Source organism: Chlamydotis macqueenii, chromosome 8 (genome assembly GCF_036417535.1).
Source record: "Chlamydotis macqueenii isolate bChlMac1 chromosome 8, bChlMac1.mat, whole genome shotgun sequence".
NCBI lineage: Eukaryota > Metazoa > Chordata > Aves > Otidiformes > Otididae > Chlamydotis > Chlamydotis macqueenii.
In genome coordinates, this window is record NC_141563.1 from 15,715,775 (window position 1) to 15,740,859 (window position 25,085).

The following is a 25,085-nucleotide window of genomic DNA, read 5'->3' on the forward strand; positions in this document are numbered from 1 at the left end:
TGCCGGGCTGTGCCAAGCTGTGCCAAGCTGTGCCAAGCTCAGCCATCGCTGCTGGGTGCCCTCCCCAGCTCCCTGGCAGCAAATGCCCCCCCCCCGAGCGGCTGGCCACCCCTGCCCGGGGCTGCGGAGGAGCTGTGTGCCTCTGGCTGGGGCACCGCCGGGGTTTTTATTTTTTGACTATTGTGTGAGCTGGCCCACAGTCAGGTGGGGCCGGGGCCAGGAAAACAGAACTGGTGCAAGGAGCGCAGCCAAACCCCTCACCGAGCCCGGCCGCTTCCCAGCAGCGCGAGCGCCGAGGGGACGGGGGGCCTGTGCAGCTTGCGCTGACTACGTGGCAAAGGGCAAAGCTTTTCCATAGTGTTGCAAGGCACATACTTCACAGGGGTGTACTGCTCCTCGCCCTCCTCCTCACCTCCCTCGAGCTGTTTGTCTTGCTGCAGGATCAACCTTTATTTCCTAACAGCCACACACAATAATAATAGTAATAATAATAATAAAAGTCAGTCAGCGGTTCAGTGAAGGAAAGGCAGCTGGCTGGCAAACTGAAGCCCATCATCTTCTGGGCTAACTGCAATGGGGGAAAAAAAATAATGTAACATGCTGAAATCATTACGAAAGGCCAAGGCTCTGCTGGCGTCTCATCCCAGCTGAGCACCGTGGCGCACGGCCCGCTGGAGCCCCTCAGCTCAGCTCTGGCCTGGGGCTTGGCTGACAAATTGGGAGCAGGCAATAGAGCTCTGCAGCCGGCTTTGTAAGGGCAGCGGCTGACTGCAGCAAGAGCCATGTCTAGTGGTGTGGCGCTCGGGGGTCGAACAGCACGCTCCTCTGCTGCATGACGGGCAGCTGTCGGCACTGGCAAGGCAAAGAAGGGGTGTGGGGCTGCATGGAGGGGGTGTGTGTTGCTGTACGTGTCTGTGTTTCAGTGGTGTGGCCGTGTCCCACTGACCTAAAGCAGCTGCCCCAGGAGGGCCAGTGCTGCTCCATAGGCTGTTAGCAGTGAAAAGCAATAAATATTAAAAAAAAAAAAAAAAAAAAAAAAAGCCCAAAACAAAACATCAAAAAACAGGGGGAAAAAAAATCCCCAGAAAACAAACAAACAAAAAAGAACAGCAGTATGCTCTTTAGAAATGCATATGCTACACTAAATCACCTCCCTTGGGTCAAGCCCCAGCCTTTTGGCTTGTGGCCGTGTGGGCCGGGGAAGCCGGCAGCAGCGTGTGGGAGAGTGCAGGCAGGTTGGGGGCGGGGGCGGGGGTGCTGCCTCGGAGGGCAGCCCAGGACCCGCACCACCGCGGCAGTGCGCGTTGTTCTGCTTGTAGTGCTTTGGCTGTAAGTGCGGGTTCCCACATCCTGCTGGGTGGCTGGGACTGGGCCGCCCCACGGCACCGCTGCAACTCCAGGCAGCAGCTCAGGGCTTCCCAGTAAGGGATTTGGAGAGGTGTGTGGGGTTGACAAGGGTTGACAAGGTTGATCCCAAAGAAACTACCCAAAAAAAAAACCCCACACCACAATTTTAGACAGTGTTTTGGACAGTGCATAAGTAGCAAGGTCGGCCTGTGTCCCCCCTGCGCCGGCACCAGCTGCTGACGCCGACGCCAGGACTGCAGCAGCGCGCCTCAGCCGCACCTTTGGCACCAGCCGTCACGTGCTGCGTGGGTCCCCCAGGTCTGTCCCTGGCGAGTGGGCCAGCTGAGCTGTATCAGCCCTGGGCAGGATGCGGCCGCTGGGTAGGGTCAGACAAAGGAAGGGGCTACGCGGGGGTCTGCCCTTGCCGTGCCAATGTGCCAGGAGCCCCGGGGACCCGCTGGCAAAGGGGCTCAGTCTGGCAGCAGGACCTGCTGCATGCCGGCTGCACGGGCCACACAGGAGCTACTGCAGGGATTTGACAATCGCCCTCAGGGCATGGGGGGTCTCCGGGACAGAGGGGGAAGCACTGTAGAAGGTGTTGGTGTGATTTCTGCGCTGCTCTCGGAGGTACGGAGGGACAGATGAACTTTTGATGTGGAGGATCCTGGTGTCCATCACTTCGCAGTCAATCTGCATCATCACCTCGTAGTCCTGCCCATTGATCACGTTCTCTGCAGAAGTAAGGGGCGGGGGGGGGGGGGGGGGGGGAGGGGCGGAGAAAAACCCAAAACTGGAGTTAGGCCTGCAAGCTAGTGATCTAATGGCACCAAAAGCAGCGCTTTCTGGACCTCTTTTTTTCTAGGGCAGGAACTGGAGGGAGGAAGTCCTTCCTTTTTGCAGCTCCACACAGAGCTCCTTCTCACCCAGCGCAGCCCCAGCCTGCTCGTGATCCCTCAAAGGGCCCAGGGCACGCTTAGCACGTGCAGTCACACCTAGAAATTAATGTAAGTCTTTCCTTTTTCACTTCTTCATCTGCACATAAGTACTGATGGAGTTTGCCTTGTGCAACATTTATTACTGAACTGTTGTTCTTGAGCCACTAAAGCGTAGGGGTGATCGAAGACCAGGCTTTTTTAAAGAAAACTGAATGTTTCACTTTCTTTTTATTGATTTAAGAATACTGTAACCCTCTTGACACTGAGGATCTACAGGAATTTCTTCACCAGATTATTAATAAAAAAAGTCAAAACACTATCTCTGGAATGAATTAACTGCACCTCATTACCGTGCTGACCTGGCTGTTGTACTTTGTGACATTGCAGTCTGACACTGGACAAGGCTGCTACCCTTGAGAGGCCTCCGGCCATGGGGTGGAGACCCAGAGCAGCACAGGGGACCCGGGCACAAGGGCATGCCGGGCTGCACTGCCCCAGCGCGGCCCCAGGCTGGGCACGTCTGCTGCTGCAGAAGCTCCTGAGCTTCCAGGCAGAGGCTGTGCACGTGGTCAGCATCTGTTGCTTGGATTTAAAGGTGGAAGACTATTCCCTGCATAGACAGTGTGTCCAGGAATGCAAGAGCTGAGATCGGATTTCCAGGCACAACCAATCCTTGCCTTTCAGAGTCAGAAACGCTGACTGCCATCGGCAGGGTTTTCTTTCTGTGCTAAGGAGGATGGAAGATCACCTAATGGAAAGCGTATGGATTGGAGGAATGCAATATACATTACTAATTTTTACTGTTTTCCTGGATTAACTCTGACTCTGGATGACAGCTGACAACCACGGCTGGACCCTCTTGCACCCCACGCCACCTGCAGAAGCCATAAGATCAAGTACGTCTGGCAGAGTAACAAAAAGTAGGAGCAAACCCTTGCTAAGGGGGCTGATAGCCTGCAAGGGAAATCAAAGCTCCCACCTACAGAAACGAAATGGAGAAAGCTCCGTACGTGCCACCGAGCAACCAAGGCCAGAAGCAGCTGTGCACGTCTCTATGCACCCCGACGAGCACCTCGTCCCTCCTGGCTGCAGCCGATAAAGCCCTGCCATAGCTTCAGGTGTTGTGTCCCCAGTTGGGACCCTTTTTGAGGCCTTCCCTCCAGATCACCCCCTCTCTCATCCTTCTGATGTGCTCTTGGTTCTCACCCAACAGGCTGCTGCTCAGGACAGGGGGCTGCATGGGGCAGCTGGGGGCACAAGCAGAAGCTAGCTGGGGCACAAAGAGCCCAGACAGTGCAAACGGGAACAGATTGTCTCCCTGTAACACAGCAAGCTGAAAACGTAGCTCCTCAGCTCTCAGGTTGCAGATGACAGCTTGACAGGACCCCGGCTATGTGAGAAAATGTGCTCCAAAGCCACAAGCGGGTGAGGTGGGATGGGACGGCAGCCAGGGCCAGAAAAGCCTCTCGGCAAGGCAGTAAGACTTTCCCGTGTCTGCCTGCAGCGGCCAGCACTGTGGGCTGTCATTAGGTTCCCTGGCATTGCACAACACGGAGAACAGCAATCCCGGAGCGCAGCCCACGCGAGGGAGGGAGCTGCGCTGTGTGGGTGGCAGCAGGGAGCATGGGAACCAGCTCAGCCCATCTTGGCCAGCTGGGATCCCACTTCTCCCAGTGCTGACACAGGCTCCCCCTTCGACTAAGCGGACCACAATGAAGTAAGCCACAGCTCTGCTACCCCGTGCAAGAGGTGCTGTGTCATACAGACATTTCTAGCAGCCTTTTTCATCACCGTCAGCAGCAAACTGACTTAGAAGAGGAGGTGGGATTTTCCGCAAAGACAGCAGTTAGTGCTCGGTGATGCTGCTGGGAGCTTGGACCAGCTGCGTTGAAAGGAGCAGTCTGAAAGCCATGCCAGCTCCAGGACGCATGGACACCCCTGCCCGGACCACCCCAGCCCGGAGGGTGGACGGGGCTGATGTTCTGCGTAAGCCCACGTGATGCTCTCAACAAAACAACAGGCAAACGTGACCTGAATGCAGCCGGCACAATCCGACGTTCGGAAAGACTAGCTCACTGTCAAAGGGGCAGGCACTGCAAAAATAATTCCACATGGCTCTGTCCCGAGCTTGATGCCATTAAACTGTTTCATGATTTGGATGAGGAATAGAGAGCGTACTTATAAGATTTCTGGAAGATGCTAAACTGGAGACATTTCAACCACCTTGGAGTATTGGATCAGACTGCAGTTTCGATAAAAGAGAGAAGCTGTCCAAAATCTTCAGGATGCATTTTAACCAAGGCCAGAGCGAAGTACAATGCTCAGAAGAACTGGAAAACACGAGCACAAAATGGAGCTGGGCAGAAGCCTTGCAGAAAAAGCCTAAGGAGTGCAGAGGATCACTGTGGGTAAGCCAATGGCATGACAGGGCTAGAAATGATCAGCTCAATTTCAAGAGAAACAAGTTTATCTTCGATCAAGTTTCTAACAATAATGAAATACAAGCCCTGGATGAAGCTACCTCAGGAGACCAGAGGATCTCTGTGACTGGCAGTCTTTAAGGAAAGGCTGGATGACCGCCTGTCAGATGAGACCCAAGATACCTGACCCTCGCTCTGCAGAGGCACAGGCACTCCCAGTCGATCATGGTCCTGGCTATCGGCGAGCTGCAGGTGCCTGTTCGTGACTGGAGCCCCTGAGGGTAGACTGCAACCGATGGTTCCAGAGCGCAGGTCCACAAAGAAGCCAACACAGATCAACTGAGCTGCGACAAACGTCCATCTGCTCTTTGCCCATGACAAAGACAAAGCAGTGCAACTTGGGCAAAGCCCTTCAGTGAGATGTGAACTGACATTTGCCACAGGGTAGGGAGGCACACCTCCAGCGCCCGTGGTTCAGACGGTGGTGAGAACACTATTGCACCGTGTTTCCTTGATGGTCAGTTCAAATCAATGGCTATGTAGCTGGACAAGTTCAGCTGTGCTATTCTTAATCCCTTGTCAGCACATGGGCAGCATCTAGTGTAGAGCTGTGGGCTCTCCAGGGGACCCTGTGGTCTGACCTCATCCACAGAACACATCAATAATTTCACCTCACAGCTCTCTGCAGGGAGCCAGACATGGGCAGGGCTGTCTGTAGGCAGGGCTGACAGTTCAAAGTCGCTGCCTGCTGCCGCCGCTCGTTTGTTGGCTGGAAGGACAGCGCTGCCAACCTGCGTTACACGAGGTTGCTTAATAGCCCAGAGCAACACCGACACCGAAATATTTCTGAAGTTTATTGTGTTGAATTACCTATGACTGATATTTTGTGGGATTACATCAGTGAAAATACAGGAACGGATCTCCTGGAGAGGTGTCTGGACTTATAAATAGATTTGTTGCTCCTCTTTGAAGTTCAGAATGTACAGCCATTCATTCGGCCTCAGGCTTAAGAAGCTATCTACCCAGGCCAAAAGGCTGTGTTGCACTTAATTATTTGTTAATATGTTTAAAAGCCGTGCTTGAGATGACAGACTATTTCAAATTAACAGCAAAGGTAATTGTGCCAAGTGTTGCTGTTCTCTGACTGCACCTTCCCAAAGATGCTCGCTGGCTCTTGAGGGCTGTACCAAACTCCTAGCATGAGCTGATCTGGGGAACAGAAATCTAACTCTTCAGTGCTGCTCTCTAGGGTTTATGGCAGCTCCTCTTAAAAACAAACATGTTCTAAGATCCAACTGATGAAAGCTGAAGTTAGCAGTCCAAATCAAAAACGTTTAAGCAAATAAGGCTGAGGGCAACAACTACTGTAACAAATTACTGATGATGGAAGATTGCCTTCTTATTTGAAGCACTAGATTTTAAAAATTGGCTTATTAGGAAGACCATAAAACCAAAGTCCCCCTTCTCCTTTTAGTAATACTGGCACATATCAATCAGTTGAATGTTCAAATGTCCACTTTTGACATCAGGCATCTCCTTGTACATGAGATGTTGTCTTAAAGAAAGGCAGAAGACAGGCAAAGGGCTTGAGAGGTAGGCAGTGAAAGTCTTTGTATCTATTCTGCAGTAAGTAAAGTACTGCAGTAAGTAAGAACAAATGGTGACGGGAATTGTCTCTCAAGGCTCTATACAGGTCAGTGGGCTGCTTGGCCCTATAAATGCAGTTATAGGACAGGAGCAAGTTATTATGGCAATCTACCTTTCCCACTCACATGCGCCCTCCCCACAAACCTCTGCTGCAGAAAAGTGTTTGTCTTGAAAACTGTACCATTTGCAGAAGGGCTGAAACAGAGCTCCCCTGAAATGCCACCTGATCTTGCTGAAGTGTTTCAAGGCTGTAATCAACCACCACAGAAGAGCTTTGCAGCTTTCTGAAGATGCGTGTGTGCCTTACGTATATTGATAGAGATTCGCTCTAGCAAATCAACCTTATGGCAGTCCCACAGACCAAAAAAACCTTTGTGAAACCAATACTGTATAATTCAGGGCCTAGGCCTGACATCCCCCAAACCTCAGACTCTTCTCCAAGGCCCCAGTCGCCTTTGCAGTACATACCCCACATACCTCATGGCTGTTTCCTTAGCAGGTGACCTGTAAAAGTAGTCAGAACCTGACCAGCTCTACTCTCCCTGTGCTCACTGACTAGACAGCTCAGCTAGTGTCGACCACACAGATCTGGACCACATGTCCTCGCTCCTGCTGGCAAGATAAAAGGAGGAAAACCACTCGGCCCACCTTTACTTTAACTACCTGTCTTTGTCAGACACGTACACTAAGGCTAGAGAATCATCCCATCCTCATGGACAATAGCGCAAAGTGAATTTGCTATCCATGGAATTAGCTTAGCTGACCTCAAATTAGGTGCCAGGGAATTATCTCTGCGTAAGGTAATACAAAATCACCAACTCTTTTAAAACTGTCTTTGCCAAATAGCTACTCATACCCTTTATACTTTCCACAGTTCCTTCTAACAAGAAACTTTGCTTTGCCACACCAGATTCCAAACGGACTCTGTGTGAATTTACACTTGCAGTCCGTTCTGTACATCCTTTGATCACAGTGGCAGGAACCGAGGCAGCTTTCAAAGAACCGCCGGATGAGTTCCAGTACCTGGTTGCTTTCTGCTAGCCACGCCAAGCTGACAATGCAAAAGTTTGGTTTAAAGAATGATTTAGCACCAAATTACCCAAATAATTTATACTGCAACCTCTCTTGGCCCAACACAGAGCTTATGTTTAGGGCAGCACAGAGTTCAGAAAGCACAAGCTTCAGAAGAAGAGGGCACCAGCTGCGCACAGCTTTGGCTGAAGGGCTACAGCTGTCCACAGACATAACCCAGGGGGCTTTCTCCGCACCATCCTTTCTGCAATCTTCCATCCCATCTCCTCTGAGCAGCCCTGACTGTCCTGCCCAGCACATCTGGACAATGTTTCTATATACACTACCAAATAAGTATATGAATGAAGCAGTGTTACTTGTAACAGCTACAAAACTAAAAATACACTCACTGCAACAATGCAGTAGCGTTCCTAAAACACTTACAGATTTGCTTGTTAGACAGGATTATTTCAGGCAAGGGAGAAAGTTATATCGTGACCCAAATAACTTATCTTTTTAAAAGCAAATTGCAGCTTGGAACTATTTCCAAACAAACCAGTTGCAGTGTCTTGCCTCTGAGGACTCAGCTGTCCTCATCCTCAGTCCCTGGCACAGGTGAAGTGAGATGCTGGGCATTTCAGTTCTCCAGGTCTCCCAGCGCCTCTCCAACAGCGAGCCAGGCTGCTGGGTTTATATGCATACAGGAACAGGAGCCTGGTCAGAAATGCTGGATCCACATCATCAAAAGTCACTTTGACGAGCCACAAGCTGACAGCAAGGAGAGAGGGTCTCTCCCCACGTCTAAGCTGTTGGAGCATTGGTGCCAGGGACTATCCAAGGGGGATATATACAGGCACGAGGGGTAAGCAAGAAAATCGGAAGAAACAAACTCTCTATGGCCTCCTAAGAAAATAACGGAGCCACAAGAGAGATCCGCACCGACTATGGATGAGGAGCACAACATCCCCTGATCTTTGGAAAAGGCCAGTGCCAGATGGTGCTCTGCAGTACCTGGTCCAGACTGGGAGGTCCCAGGGAGAGGAAAGGAAAGACGGCTCTTCCCAGGGATCATTTCCTACCTTCCCTTCCCATTTTCTTTCATGCTGCACAGTCACTTCCCTCTAAGAGAAACAGCATGAGCTACAAAGGAAAGGGCCCAGTGTGGAACTACTTGTTGTTTTGGAGAGGGAGCCAATGGCCATCTCAAGAAGAAAAGATCAGAGTCAGCAGTGTTGTCCTTCCTAGGCACAGCATTTAAAGCTCCCTCAGGTAGAGTGTTTCTCAGAAATGCTGAGACATTTTTGACAGCACTGGCTGTGCACGTGCGTGTTGCTGGCAGGGTATCATTGCTGCAGGATGGCCATATTTGAAACCTAACCAGCTGTGGCAACACTAATGACAAGGGAAGGAAAAAAAAAAAAAAAAAAAAAAAGAAGAGAAAACAAAGACAAGGGGCAAAGCAGTTCTGCTGCACAGAAGACTCTTGGGAGCGAAGGAAAGAGCCTGGAGAAAGAGCAAGTCTGTTAGGCAGAACCATCCTGTGCCTACTTGGGAGGCACAAAAAGTATAAACAAACTCCCCACAGCGCCTGCAAATCCAGACAAATAACTTACAAGACAAATAACTGTACACAGGAGAGTAGCCTAGAAAGGCATTCCAGTGCAGGCTTCTTTCAAGAATCAAGGCTGGAGGGCTTCTCCCAGGACAGCACGCAGGGGACTGCTCCCTCTGAGTGCAGCAGGGAGGGACTGGGAGGCATGGGCATAATCCCTCCAGTCCCAACCATGGGCCAAGCACCCTACAGATGCTGGAAAACCTGTCTGGCCCAATGCTACCTTTGCTCTTAAACGTCAGCAAGCTCCTTCTTTTCCCACTGTGCTGGTGGACCAGCTGCTCTCCTTTCCTAGCCTTGGTACTGCCTACGGACAGCTGTTCTGCACAGGACAGCAAAGTCTCATCCGACCTGTACTTCTGCCTCTGACACTGACCAGTAGCATAAGCAAAAGTCAGGGCAAGCACGTAGTTTTGGTGATATGTAAAACAGTAAATAACTGCTTCCTAGCTACCTTATCTACACCATTCACGTGCTGTTATAACCCCTCCCTCAGCCGTCGCTGTCCAATTCAATAGTCGCTGTGGTAGGGAAGCTGTTACACTTACTGTTCATTCCTGTTCCTTTTTTCCTGCATCTTTCATTACTTTATTTATATAAATCTATAAACACGCACGACCAAAAATGCATCATACTGAAGATGGGGATTCAGCATGGCTGTAAAGACTGTTCATACTTTGTTTTCTACTCTGTCTCTTAACAAATTCTAGTGGTCTTCTTCCTCAGCTAAGCCAACACCTCAGGGAAGGATGCTCAGCGGCTCCTCCGAGCAGTAACAGCTCAGTCAGAACCTGCTATTGTGCGTTCAATTCATTTGCATTTTTTTCCGCACCAAGTTTCACCTGCTCAACGGAGTTTCACTTCCTTCCAAGATCTTCCAGCCTGGGCCTGGAGATGCACAGGGATCTCCTCAGCACAGACCTGTGTGGGAGTCTACCGGTAACGTCTCCTTCACTGCAAAATGTGACCATCCGTTTCCACCTTTCATTTACACCTTTTAGAGAGATACCAATACACAAGTGCCTCTTCCCTCTTGTCTCACAAAAGCTTGCTTGTTTGCTTTCAGCAGTCTCCGAAGAACCTTTTCCCAAGTTTTTTGAACACTCAGGTTAGGTTATCGTGCTAAAGAGACCATCCCTTACCCTCACTCTCACTATCCATCGGCGGCCTTCAATGGAGCACTACGGTAGGATCTTCCTCCGCAGAAGCTGTGCTAGCTCTTCCCAATCTATCATGTGCACCAGGGCATGCTCAGCTCTCACAGATTCAGCCAGCTTGTGCAAGAGCGAGACTTGATTTTTTACAGTTCCTGAGGCCATTTTAAGAAAGTTTGCCTCATCTGTCACTTGCCATTCTCCTGATATTTATACAGCCTCAGTGGTTAACACCAGCACAACAACTTTTTGCTCTTTTCTTCAACAGTGCTGACTTCAATTTTAAGTGCTCTTCTACACCTTGGTCCTCTACAGGCACTAGAGATTCCCTGGCAGGCTTCCTCTGAAAAATGTTTTTATTATATTTTTATGCCTCAGGCATGCTGTTCCTCAATATCTTTTTCTGGCTTGACTTCTTATGGTTTGACATTTAGTCTGCCAGAAATCGTGCTCGTTTTTCTATTCCCTCAATTGGCTACAATGTCTATTGTTTAAAAGATATCTTCTTACTTCTATGAATCTACTTTAATGTGTTACTTAAGCCTGCTGGACTTTTTAGGGTCCTTTTAAAGACTTTTGCACCGAGCTTTTAATCTTTAATCGATCTTCATACCATTTGACAGCATTTTACCCTATTGGGATTATTTTTACTATGTTTTCCTATTCTTATTTAGCCCTTACCTCTGAACTGCAGTATGTACTACACCACTTCAATTTGTAGGCACTTACTGATAGTTTACCTAGTTGACTTAATTTTTTTTTCAAGAGGCAGCATCACTTTTTCATGGACATGGACCTTCTCTATCCCACAGCATCATTTGTATCCTAGCATTAAAGTGTCTCACTGATTTAAGAGTGAAGGCTGCTGAGAGTCTGTATTCACTTAGAGTCGAAATGCCTTTATGGGCTGGATGGTATCCAAAGAGTGAGCTGAATTTTCCACCTGTCTCACTTGGATACATAAAATGATCTCATTTATTTAGATACTGCGATCAGCTCTTGCTTGTACAAGAGTATTTTTAACACCACCTCTGTGAAGCTTCTGTCTGTGTGGGGTGAGCACCTTCCTCAATGTGAGCCTCTCTGATTCACTTCCCAGGTAACTAAAAAATCCCACATGCTGCAGAGTGTCTATCCGAATGTGGCACGCTAATAAAAGTGAGACGTCCATTTCAATTATTTCTGTTTCCTAACTACAGCAACTGGAGATTTAGAGCTTTAATGTCTGAGTCCTCCGAAACAGAGGTGGATTCAGACGCTCAGGATGTATTTTTCAAACGCTTTCCTACAGCAACCCTGCGACGAAGGACTAAGCCCAGAGGATGCCGAGGAAGCACACCAGGAAACACCAGAGGTAAGGTGACTGTATGAAGAGGGCGAGGAAAGCCGCAGCGTGCAAGATCTGACCTGGGATATGAGCAGGAGGCAAAGGCCACTCGGCCCCACTGGCGGCAGTTTCCTTAGAGACTGCAATCCAAACACTGAAAAAGATTGTCTTGGACTGCTGTGTTTTCAGTAATCTCTAGGTTTACTCCAGTGATGTTCCCAAGACAGAACTCATAAATGTGAACCTCCTCTACGACCTCTGTGGCAGTTTTTTATGTTTTTACAGGGTGAGCTCATTATGGATAATTATGTTTCAGATCCCTACAGAAATAAAGAGCTACCAGTAATCAGAGTTGGCCTACGTATCACAAACATAAAACTGTGTTTGCCACCTATAATTTAACACCAGGAGAAATTATGTAATCTTGAAGTTACGACATTTGAAAATGTATTAAGGCAGATCAGCTGGGCTCGAGGCTAGAATTACGATGTGCTGCACAAACACAGCTCAATGTAGCTGAGAAGGCGATGGTAATCTCACAGATCAGGATGCAAATTTTCTCTTTGCTTTGCAGCACGGCTCTCAACACAGTGCTTTCTGTGAAGGGTGGTGGGAGAGCATATCTACGCAGCAGTATCAGCATCCAGGGTCAATGAACACCTAGAAGATAGGGTCTCTGCATGAGATGCATACTCGTTCAGTTCTAAGCCAAATTTGGCTCCTTCTGCAACTCCATACTGGCATCCACACCAGCAGCTAATGTCATGGGCTTCTTTTTTCTTCTACTTTATAGACTTTATATAAGTGTGCCTTTTATATGGAAAAAAAACAATCTGGTGTAATAACTCGACACTGGCGTTGGAAATACTAAGTACGAAGTCCAATTAACTTATGACTCATTCTCTACCCTCTTCGTGAACAGTGTGTTCCCAAGAAAATGCCATCTGTAGCTTTTATCCCGTCTATACGGGGAAGACCAGTTACACCGGGGCTTGGCCTGCTCCATTACACAAAACCCAAGAGAGACTCTTTTTTTTTGCATTAACAAAGGGGCAAAAGGGCACAGAAGATCCTCTGCAATCATATTCCTGTTCTTTTGAATACATAAAAATAGGTTACTCACTTAGCAATTTAGGTAAACAGCTTGTTATGAAAAGCCACTGGGGAATAAGCCTTTATGATTTCATTTCTTGATCGTTTCCTGTCTAACTAAATAAACATGAACCCAAGTGACACAGATTCCATTACTTTCGTGCACAGATTCCTGAATTACTTCTTTCATACTTTTTTTGAATAATTTAATCTTCTCCTTCCTGTCAAAGATAACACATATCAACAGACAATGGTTGGGAAGAGCAAAATCTCTCAAAGATAACCAAATCTGTTGAAAACTTCTATTTAATGTTGAATCTAGGCAATGATCAACTCTGATGTTCAAAGAAATGTAGGAAAGTTTGGAGGAGTTATTCTGTTTTGATAAACTGCACTTTTATATCATTTTGAAAAGAGAACAAGAGTGAGGCTAGCAACATCTTACAATATGACTAAAAGCTATGGTTAAAATTCCTTGTTAAAACCTGTTCTGCCACAATTTCAATCCTGACCCCTACAGCACAGCTTTACGTGAGCACAAGAGCTGAAGTACATTTGTGACATTAGCAAACCATTCTAATTACAGCAGAACCACAGTAACGCAATAGGCTGCTTGGCCACAACTGCACACAGGAGATAGTAGGCTCTCCTCGTTTCTCAGCCCAGGCTCGGTAATTGGCTATTGTAGTGAGGTCTAACTGAGAGGTAACCATGGCTCTGATTTTTCACCAAACGACTTTCATTCTTCAAGCAGCAGCTCAAAAAGCAGAAGGGTGGCATTCTCAAAATGGCCTACAGACTTACAGCATGGACACATTCTCAGATGCATTTTCCTACCTCCTGGTCTAGAGGTCTTGATGCTTTGAAGGATTCTCAATGACCTTCTTAAAAAACCTTAGCAGCCACCCTCCTTTGATGTCACAGATCGGTTGTAATCCTACACACACAACTTCCAGAAGCTTATGCTCATACGCTGTAGCTTGTAAGGCTGTGTTGAGTTCTCAGCAATTTCTGTCAAATCCAGAGATAAAAGTAGAAACAATGAGAGAACTATCTCTACAGATGACGCTTGTGTAGCCAACAGAGGAGTCCTCTGTACCTGCTAAAGTGGCAAGAGCTTCTCAGTGTGGGGACAATGACAGCAGCTGTGAGAGGGAGCCACAGGGAGTAAGACTTGGCTTCTAACGTGAAGAAAAGAATGGACCAACAACAGCTAGAGATAGCTGGGGCCATTAGTCTCCTGGAAACTGTTCTGAAGCTATTCAAAGGGAGAGAGAAGACTACGCAAAATGTTAAGCAGCAACCTTCAAGGAAGTCAGCTGCTGTAAGTTGTATATATTGATTTAGACCTTCCTGTTCGATGACCGACTGAGAATTCTGCCTCTTGACGAAAATGGCATCTATTGTTTGCTTGACCTTGAAAGGCAGAGGAAGTTGGAGACTTTATTTATTCAACTCCAAGACATGGGAACTTACAGAACATTGTCACTTCCAGAGAAGCTTTTGTTTTTATCTTCCTTCTCAGCCTGTGTGGGTTCTGTTTGCCTTATGGATTTTTCACAGACAGTTTGCTACCAGCCTTGGACATCTGCGAGTGGCTTTTGCACGTGGCTGTCAGTTGAAAGAACGGTCTCTGTAGCTGCACACAAATAATTATGCTGCTTGATGGCAGAAATCCCTCCAGTTTTGATCAAAAAGCCTTACCACTAGATTTGTTGTTTACCATTTTAATGAGAATGTGTATTATTTCAGAGCACTTTTGAAGTCTGTTACATCAGTATGATGATGAAGTTGCCAAGCCACTGGCTATCGTATTTGAGAAGTCGTGGTGGTCTGGTGAGGTCCCCGATGACTGGAAGAGAGGGAACATAACCCCAATTTTTAAAAAGGGGAATAAGGAAGACCCAGGTAACTACAGGCCGGTCAGCCTCACCTCTGTGCCTGGCAAGGTCATGGAGCAGATTCTCCTGGAAACCATGCTAAGGCACATGGAGAGCAAGGAGGTGGTTGGTGACAGCCAACATGGCTTCACCAAGGGCAGATCGTGCCTGACCAATTTGGTGGCCTTCTATGACGGGGTGACGGCATCGGTGGACAAGGGACGAGCAACTGACATCATCTACCTGGACTTGTGCAAAGCTTTTGACACTGTCCCGCACGACATCCTTCTCTCTAAACTAGAGAGACATGGGCTTGATGGACGGACCACTCGGTGGATAAGGAGTTGGCTGGATGGCCGCACTCAGAGAGTGGTGGTCAACGGCTCAATGTCCATGTGGAGACCGGTCATGAGTGGCGTCCCTCAGGGGTCCGTGCTGGGCCCGGCCCTGTTCAACGTTTTTGTTGGCGATATGGACAGTGGGATAGAGTGCACCCTCAGCAAGTTCGCCGACGACACCAAGTTGTGTGGTGCCGTCGACACGCTGGAAGGGAGGGATGCCATCCAGAGGGACCTTGACAGGCTGGAGAGGTGGGCCCGTGCCAACCTCATGAAGTTCAACCAGGCCAAGTGCAAGGTCCTGCACCTGGGTCATGGCAATCCCAGGCACAAATACAGGCTGGGCGGGGAATGGATTGAGAGCAGCCCTGAGGAGAAGGACTTGGGAGTGCTCGTGGATGAGAAACTTAACATGAGCAGGCAATGCGCCCTTGCGGCCCAGAAGGCCAACCGCATCCTGGGCTGCATCAAGAGGAGCGTGGCCAGCAGGTCGAGGGAGGTGATTCTCCCCCTCTACTCTGCCCTGGTGAGACCCCACCTGGAGTACTGTGTCCAGTTCTGGAGCCCCCAACACAAGAAGGACATGGACCAGTTGGAGAAGGTCCAGAGGAGGGCCACGAAGATGATAAAAGGGCTGGAGCACCTCTCCTATGAGGACAGGCTGAGAGAGTTGGGGCTGTTCAGCCTGGAGAAGAGGAGGCTCCAGGGAGACCTGATAGCGGTCTTCCAGTACCTCAAGGGGGCCTACAAGAAAGATGGGGAAAGGCTGTTTAGTAAGGCCTGTTGCGATAGGACGAGAGGTAATGGTTTTAAAATAGAGGGGGTAGATTTAGATTAGAAATTAGGAAAAAATTTTTTACGATGCGAGTTATAGAACACTGGAACAGGTTGCCCAGAAAGGTGGTGGAGGCCCCATCCCTGGAAACGTTCAAGGCCAGGCTGGATGAGGCTCTGAGCAACCTGACCTAGTCAGGGATGTCCCTGCTCCTTGCAGGGGGGTTGGACTAGATGACCCTTCCAACCCTAACCATTCTATGATTCTATGGATGCTAGGAAGGAAGGCTGAAGGAAGCAGCAGCGATCAGAAGCTGGCCAACACAACAGAGCACATGGACTTCGCAAAACTCGCCGTCCTGTTCACAGTAAATTCCTGCCTTTAGGAGACTTGCTGCTGTGTTTCATGAAAAATAACAACCCTTAAGAGAACAGGGTTCCTTAAGAACCAGGAACATGCAAGTTGCAGAGAGTCAGGCACACAAACAACTGTTTCCAAGGCAGACTGAAGACAAGTCCATTGTGTGACATTAGACTGAGGATCAATCCAGAATATCTGTATAAAATTCAAAACTTTCCCTGTCATGGCTGCCAAATTCCCAGAAAATAAGCTTTGGATCTCACCAGTGGCTTTCCCATCAGGTCTCTCACTTTTGTCTGGCTGAGAGTGCAAACACCAACCCCCAATTCAGACAGAGAAAATGATGGAAGGACTTTCACGCATGGGGAACTGTTTTGCACTGGGATCTTAAGAAGAAAAAAAGACCTTTTTGGTCTTTGTGCTGCTAAGACCACCAGTACTCATGGTGAGTACACATCTGCACAGATGTTTACAGCTGCTCCTATCAAGAGAAAGTGCAAGCTGTGACAGCATCTAACCTGCTCCTAGGGAGAAAGGCACTAATGGAAGTGGCTTCTTGGGCCAAACGTTGAACGCTGTCTCCTACACAGAATGACTGTACATATGTTCTCACTTTTGTGTGCTGCAAGGAAAGGACTACTGGTGGTGTGTGCTGCACTGCTGAGCTGCAGGCATCCTGCAGAGACAAAAGGCTCGTGCTTGGGGTAGGAAGAGTGGCTTAGCTATGCCGTGTTCTATAGATTATTTTGATCCAAAGATCAATGTTATAACCCACTGCATTTTTTACAGCAGCTAAGTAAATAGAAGGCTAATAGCAGATGTTTTAATTTAAACTTCAAGAAAGGCACTGCCTATATGTCTATTTGGAATTGGTGTAATGAGCCAACAAGACTCTGAATTACAATAAAAGCAAATTTAGGAATGAAATCTACTGGAGACTTAACTGGTCTCAAGTGCACAGTTAGATTTCTAAAATAATAGCTGCAATCCAGCATAACAAACACAACTTGCTTAAAAACAAAAGCTGGAGTTTAACTGTAAATTGCAGTTGGCTTTCATTCCCATGAGAAACTGCAAGATATTTCTTCTTGGAGTAACTTCTCAGTAAAGGCACACCAATGGTGTCCCCAAAACCACGTACAGTGGGACTAGGTCTACCCAGTTCTGCTTTTTTTCCCTCCAGGCTTACCAACCCCTTAGGCACAGCCAGGCAGATTTTCTGTGAGTACTACTTGTATCCACAAATGCTGGGGCTTTGAGTTGGGCAGAGGCGGGTCAAAATGTGGCTCTGGCTGGCTGCAGGGGCCAAGGGCAGAGCTGCACTGAGGGACAGCGGCCAGCAGGGACATGGGAAAACGGCAAAGGGCTGCAAGAGCATCTGGGGAGGCAGAAATGGAGGAGCTGACAGCAAGTACTGGCTGTGAACTGGGAGGGTTGTCCAGCAAGCTTGGAAAGGGGCTTGGACAGGGTGAGGAAGAAGGAAAAAGGGTAAGAGGAGGAGGATTAACATGTGCCACTGTGTAACAAGTTACTATAGTAGTATAGTAATATTTAAATGTATTTAACATATGTTAACATATTAAACATATTTAAATATTTAAACATATTTCTGTGCACCTGCACAGAAGCCCCGACTGGAGATTTCGCTGGCTTGTCCTCATGCTCGCAGAAGGACATGGGCGATTCAGACTGACCCAGAGAAGGAGCCCAGAGGAGAGAGCTACAAGGTAATGGCCATTCTTCTCTTTTCCAGCATACAGCAACTGCACAGTTTTGATGAAGTTTTTATTTTGAAAATGAATACCGTACTGTTACTGCTTTGTACAATATTATTCTCTTAAACTTCTATCTTATTGAATGCACACATACCACATACATGCACCCATCTACTACAAAATTTTCGGCTGAGAGTTGCCATTAGCTGCAAAGCACCAGGACTGCCACTGGCCAGACTTACCCCAACTCTCCCCTCCAAGAGAAGCTCTTCAAACTGTAAACTTGATTCTGCTTTGTACGCTGCTGAAAACTGCCAGACCAATCTCACAGAACCATGCCATTAACCTCCAGGAAGAGTCATGTAGGACAGCGACTGACAACTCATTTTACTGCCTAATCTCTGCCCGTACCTGTTCTCTGTCCAGCTGGTGGTGGGATCGGCTGAAGCCAGCTAAAGGCAGAGTTTCTAGTGGAGCTCAGAAGGCTCTCAAGCAATCAAAGTGCAATCAGAAAAGGATGATAGTCCTGCTGGGAAAAGACTGTCCAAGCAGTTCAAAGGGTTCTCAAGTGAACTGCAAGTTCAGTTGGAAACAGTGTCATGGGTAAACTTTAGTACACAGACAAATAAAGATCCTGCAAAAGAAAGTAAGTGATGAAGTTCCGAAAAAGTTTCAAAGCAAAGGCCACTTCACTTGCATTCCCTTCACCTCCTCTGCCAGGGCTGTGGCAGCAAAAAGGGACAAGTTATTTCACTGCAAGTTTTGCCAATTCCTCCCAGGGAGACCCATCCTCTTCTAGCAGCCAGCTGGACAAAGAATTAAGGTGAGCTTAAAAGAACAGCAGACAGCTGGGAGTAAAGCTTTGTTATCAGCTAACTTCCAGATGCTTGTTCAGGACGTGCTCAGTTGCCATGGAGGCAGAATAGGGTGGAGGAGCAATGTTCTCAAAGGAGAGCAATGGGTTCTTCCCCAGGCGGAACTTTTTAGGGAACTGTCTCCTCCAAGTAATCTATTAATAATCAAATAAAAAATCAAGCCAAGTTACCTACTGGCTCTTGTATATGTTGTAATTTTTTTCCTAATTCAGAAGAAGCAGTGTTTGGTGCCATTGTTTACTTAACGCTATCCTTGTGTCTCATCTGTTTCAACATCTCTGCCCAAATCCCTGGACATTTTTTTTATTTCCTGGACGATGTTGATGTTCTGAAGAAAAACCCCAAAGAACTCAAGTAACTATAATTTCACAACGTTTCATTATTAACGAAGGATAAGATTTGTCACTGGATTCTGATGTGTATTTTCCAAATTGTGTTTACTCCAACAACTGAAAGTTATTTCAAGTAAAACAAGACTCAGTAACATCTTAAGAAGAAATACTTTGCAATTTAGAAATAGAGTTTGTTCTCCAAGTGATAAAGTGCCCACTTGCATGTGGTAATTCGGCCCAGCCAGAAAAGGATTTTTGCAATGGACATGAAAAGGGAGTTTCAGACAGATAAATGCCAAAAATAATTCTGATATATCTAATAAAAATTCCCCTAAGATAGCTGGGTATAGATTATCACACTCAACTTACTGTACTGCATGGGAAAATGTAATTATCAAAATGCTGAAAGCCTGAAATGATTTTTTTTTCATAGTTTATGGAAATTCACATCATCAGATAATGTTTCTGACATGCTTGAATTTAACAAAAACGTTTGGGTTTATGATTCGCTTGTACTGTAAACCACACAAGTTTTAAAAAGACATTATGGTACAGAGATATTCAGAAAGTAAAGTTCATACTGTTACACGGTTTACAATGCGTTTGATGACTGCGACAGTGACTCTGTGCTCCAAACATGTCCCAACTTGGCAGCTCCTCACCATATGAATATATTTATACAGCTCAAGTTCTGTCTCTCCTGTGGGACTAAAATGGAGATCAAGAACATTTCTGTTCACTAGTAAGCCTGTGCCCTTAGTGCAAAGCTGTTTTCTCTGCTGTCCTGCAGCACTGTAACATGATTATTATTAATCCTGACCATGTAGTGCCGAGAGGTCCCACTCACACTGAGTATTGTATAACAGAGTGGTAAACAGCTGAGGAAGCTGACGGAAGGCAGTCAGCATCCTGACAAACCAGTAAGGCCAAGGAATTTGCCCTGCTAAGCAGGCGTAGGAGGAACTCAAATGAGAGAACAGGGACAGTCTCTACATTTGACAGGATCTTTGTAGCCACCAAGCTGGAGAAGCTAGATCACATTCAAGTAACCCTTAATCAGCTGGGTACAAATCACTGGGACTGGATGGCAACATCCTTGAGTCCTTGAAGGAGCTAGAATGAGATACTGCAGAACTGCCGTCCACGTCACACAGCCTCTTGTTACAGTTTCGGTGACCAGGCACCAGTGATTTACCAGCACCCTAGCTTCAGCAGGGACCCTGGCAACTACAGCCCAGTAATGACCAGTCTGACTTCTTTTTCAAAGCTATAACAACAGACATTTGGTTTAAGTTTGGTTTCCACTTACAAGTCAGGCACAACCCTTTGAAATTATTCTCCTATCATTCTCTTTCATGTTTTGCACTTACCATTGATGTTTACAGCTGGCAACACTATAGACATCTTTGGTCTTCTGGTCTTGTTATGTGCGGTGGCTGGCAATAACAGGTGGTCCTGGAAAACACGGGGAAAGATGTGTTAAATCTACCCTGGAAGTACAGAGCTGGGAAAATTCCTTTCCATTCTGTCTTACAGGCATCCACATAAAAATATTTACAACAGCTTAGCAAATTCAAATTGTTGAGGGAGTCTTCCAAAAGGCACAGCAATTGCTCATGCTGTGTAACCGAGAAATCCCCATCGCATGCAGCAGAATATGAAAAAGCCTTGATCATGTGGAAAGAGATGGAAAGTACTATTAGGCCCTCGTTCAACAGAGCACTTATGTGTATGATTAAACTAATTTAACTTGACTTCTATGATATTTAAATTTGTGGTTAAGGGCATTGCTGAATTGGAGCCGTTACTTGCAGTGCTGCCTGCTTTATACATAAATGTCACTTTGCTGTATCTGTGCCAAGCTCTACATCACATGCCTTGTGCGGTAGGACTGTATCAGGCAGGGTTGTGATGGGGTGTGAAATATGAGCTCTGCTGACAAAACCTACCAGGGAAGTTTGAAAGCAAAGCTGTGCTTTAGCAACTTATCTCAACTGTGAGGTGGCTGGGCGCTGCTGTAAGACAGCAGTGTTCAAACTAACTACTCTGAGTTTTTAGCAGTGGAAGCTGCATCTACAGCAGATGCTCTGGATATGGACCTGACCTGCAAGGAAAAATGCAGCCTTTCTTCAGTTTTTTTTTTTCTGTTGCTGAACTCAAATTGCTCAACTTGCAGCCTGGGAAAATATGGTTCTTCCCTTATCAACAGAATTAACAGAACATAAAGGACCAGTCCAGGCATTTCCCATATTGCTGTGCTATGCTGATCTAGATGGTCTGAGGAAAGAGTACTAAGGAGGAGGGAAGCTTCCCATGCCTTTCAAAGCTTGGCTTCCCGGACAGAAGGTTGCTTCACTGCACCATCTCAGTACACAGCAGGCATTGTGAAGGAAGTGTATTTGCCCTCTCTAGCAATCAGGAACAAAAGACTGTGTTTATATAATTGACAAATTGAGTTTAAATGTCTAACTCGGCTTCTAAGTGAAACAAAAACCTGACAATCACCAAGTATCTTTTCCAGGTCCCAAAAAAGTAATGGAAAGGTTTATTTTGTCAGCCTCAGTGTTTGCCCCTTTCCCAATCCCAGCAATGCCAAATTCACTCCCAGTATCCCTGAGAAGAACAAGAGCCAGCGCGTGCCATCACGTGCTTTTACAACTGTCCTAAAACCAGATCCAAACATCTGCCCTTCACTTTACAACAGACACATCTATCTCACACGGTTAAAAAGCGGAAGCAAGTTTGATGCTCTCATCTCATTTCATGCCTTCCCATTTGTAAAATCCCATGATATTTTACAAACCTGGCACTCAGAAACGCTACATGCAGCTTCACAGCTCCCTGCTTAAGGGTGCGAACAGGCACACAAACATCTCGTGCTTTTGGCCAAGGTTATCTTTTTTGACTGACTGAATTAGACTTCCTTCAGGACACAGCTGTTAACTTCTTAATATCAGGGTAACTGTATTTTCCTCATTTTAATATCTAAACATTACATTGTTATGCCTAAGATTCAGGGAACTGAGTCACACACAAAGTTAGGTGTTAAATATATCAAGATATTCTGTAGATACATTGCAGAATTATCACACACTCTTTTTCCCACCAAAAAATCCCCCCAAAACCCAAATGACTGACCATGAGAAGAAAACATTACTTCAATAAATGACTGTAATTAAAAACATCTTGGTACCAAAATTATAAAACCACTCTGGTATAATTCTCAGACTACATATGTAATTTCCATTTCATTTTTGAACCACTGAGATTAAGACAACGCTTAGTAAGACAATGAACTTTACAGAAAAACTGTACTTGAAATTCAATGTTCCCAAGGGAACCGGCCAAAGATAAGATGTCCATTAAAACTGCATTTTGTAACAACATCCTTCTCATGATTTGATGACTATTTTTAACATTGCTTAAAAAATGCTTGTCCTTTCTTTTTTTTTTTTTTTTCAATGCTTCTGAGAGTCCACAACATCATCATCCACAAGTACTGCCTAGATGATCACCTGTGAATCATTACAAGGAACTGCTATTTTTTGCTAACATATCTGAAGGTCAGTATATTAATTGATGCTGGTTTAGTTTTGCTTATATTGGCACCTTTATTTACTGTATGTATGAAATGCATTAGGAGTATCACAAAGACTTTACAACTGGAGTACCTCTACAAAAATAAACAGCAGTGTCATGACACAAATGCCAAATTTGTGGATAGCAGTACAATAAGGAAAATTCCTCAGGTACCTCCTGGACCATTACTTTTTTTTGGCTGCCCCAGGCAACTGAAGTGGGCAACTCCAGCAGGTATTTCGCTCTACACTAGGAGAGCGTTGGAGATGACAGGAGCTCCAGAGAAGTCTGCTGCTCTCCAGTGACTCTCATGAGAATGAGGTCTAGTTCAGACTGGCCGACAAAAGTCCAAACACCTGAAGCTGTACTAAATGAATCCCGCCCAGGCAGTCTTTCCCTGCCTCAGAGAAACAAAAAGAGCATTGTTTTCTAGACCACAATTACAGACAATCACAATCAAAGGAATATAAGGAGGAGAACAGATACATAAAATGCCAATATTACAATTCAGTTTAACCTAGTGAAGTGAATTTATTTTACACAAACCACAGCACAACATATCCTGTTCAGCTACACAAAATCCTGTTAGTGACAGAAACTGGCAAGATAAAAACTTTGATATCTACTGTCTGTGCACTCTTACTAGCAACCCCTCCACACACAACCCAGCAAGATCAGCTCACTGGATCTGAAACAAAGTTTATAGGGAACTATTTTCGACGAAGCTGCTCTGCTATCCAAGACATCAAAATTAACTTCTCATTAGTTTCCAGACTCTGAAATGTCTCCTAAAACTACACAGCAGTATCAATTCACCTGCTATTCCTCTGTTTTCCTGGAGCAATTTGAACAGCGTGAGAGGGGAAGACCCAGAGCCTTCTGCTCCCACAGCAGATAGTGAGACAATGAAGTCATTTCCACTTGCGTTTGGGTATCCAAATGTGCTTTGGAGCTGCTGCACAACTCCTCAGTGTTTTAACACCAACTTTGAAGAAGACAGACATACAAAAAGCCAGTCAGCTGTAAGTTCAGACTGCTACCAGGATCTAAGGTGCAAGTCGCACAGACTGTCTGGAAGTTGGATACTGCCCATCTCTACTACAAAGAGCCATTTTTAAAAATCCGGAACTAGAGAAATTTATTTATCTCCTTAATTATCTTTATCTCCTATATGCAGGAGTGTCCCTCTGACAATCAGTCCTAACTGGCAGTTCCATCACTGCCCTCATCGTACACTGAAGGCAAAGGTAGCAGCGGGTAAGCTGCAGAGTATCATAAATATTTTGCCTACAGTTTAGCTACCTACAACATTCTGGAGCCCAAAAGTCTTCAAATAGTCCACAACTTTTATTTGAAAGCAATACTTGATTTTTTAATATGCAACATAAATGAGTGTACAGATTAGTGATTAGAAAGAAATTAGACATTTAGAAATGTTGTTTGAATGTATTTCTAACACGTAAAATATTTTCTCCTCTCCTATCCTGTTCTGAAGCATGCTCAATTGCATCCCAGAGGGGTGTATGATGCTATTACTCATCCCTAATTTTAAACACAAGACAAAAATACTTAAAATTAAAACGCTGTTTGTGATATTAACACATGGTATAAAACTGAAAATGAATAAAAGCAAATCTTACAAGTCAGCATCTGGCCCACGAGCATGAATGTCAACCAGAGGCAGAATAAATCACAACTATTACCCAACAACAGATGGCCTTGGCTTGGGCCAAGATTTGCACTTAGAGGAGATGACAATTTAAACAGACGATGCAGACCTGAGACTGCTGGCAGAACGACTGGAAAAATATCAGTCTGGAAAGACAATATTTCAGATGAGACCCTAGCTTTACCACTCTCATTTTGCTTTTGATCATCTCTACAGTTCAGTGATATTGAAGCCAAATGAGATGGACAGATATAGATAAATACAGATATAGATACTAAAAATCCAGCCACAAATGCATTACCTTAATTTAATAAGTTTTCCTGTGGATAAAATCTGAAGCTGTTACTTGTTAAACTTCTGATTAATAATCACATTTAAGTCCTTGCCACAACAAAGCATTCAGAGCTCTACATAATTAGAATGTAACTAACCAGAGTTGTAAATATTTAGAAATTAGGTGTCCCTATAGAATGAAATTCCTCACTGGATCTTTTTATACTCTGCTGGCTATTTCAGTGTCTGCTGATCTGCTTCTGGGCTCAACAACATATGGAACTGCAATAAAGATTTTAAGGCTTCTTACATAAGATCACTGTTGTCAGGGCTCTAACAGGGATTAAGCTTCGGAGCCTCATGTAGCTCTTAACCCCCACAGTCAACTGGGAATGGAAATCCTGCTCCACCATGCTACAATACTGCAAAACTGGCTGCTCCTGCAGTTTCAGCGCAAGTCTCATGACATGTGGTTTGCTTCTGAAAGTCCCTGCTACCTACATGCATGCAAACCTGTGAGCATCTTAGCTTTCATTAAAAAAAAAAAAAATAAAAAAAAAATTGTTTGTAACTCTCAAAGTTAAAGGACATAAGAAAACACCATCGCTGCGTATCATGAAGTTCCATTAAACAGAAAGAAAACATGCTACTCAAGGGTCTTTTTTTTAAAAAAAAAACTATCATAATTTCATAACCCTGATTCTTGGCTTTTAAATATTAAAACTAGCACTACTGCTTGTTTTG

General features: G+C 45.9%; 1 protein-coding gene across 2 annotated transcripts in view; it reads right to left on the bottom strand.

Annotated features, from left to right (window-relative positions):
* Positions 1-26: 26 nt before the first annotated feature.
* The window catches only part of ATF6 (activating transcription factor 6), a 79,740-nt gene continuing 54,681 nt past the window's right edge, over positions 27-25,085 (bottom strand). The window contains exons 15-16 of one of the 2 annotated variants that reach the window (XM_086753759.1): positions 20,191-20,275; positions 27-2,078 (exon numbers count right to left, since the gene is read on the bottom strand). In XM_086753759.1, the coding sequence (XP_086609885.1) occupies positions 1,870-2,078; positions 20,191-20,275 (294 nt within the window). In that variant the 3' untranslated portion in view covers positions 27-1,869. The remainder of the gene's footprint in view (positions 2,079-20,190; positions 20,276-25,085) is intronic. The other variant, XM_086753758.1, reaches the window with a different exon arrangement.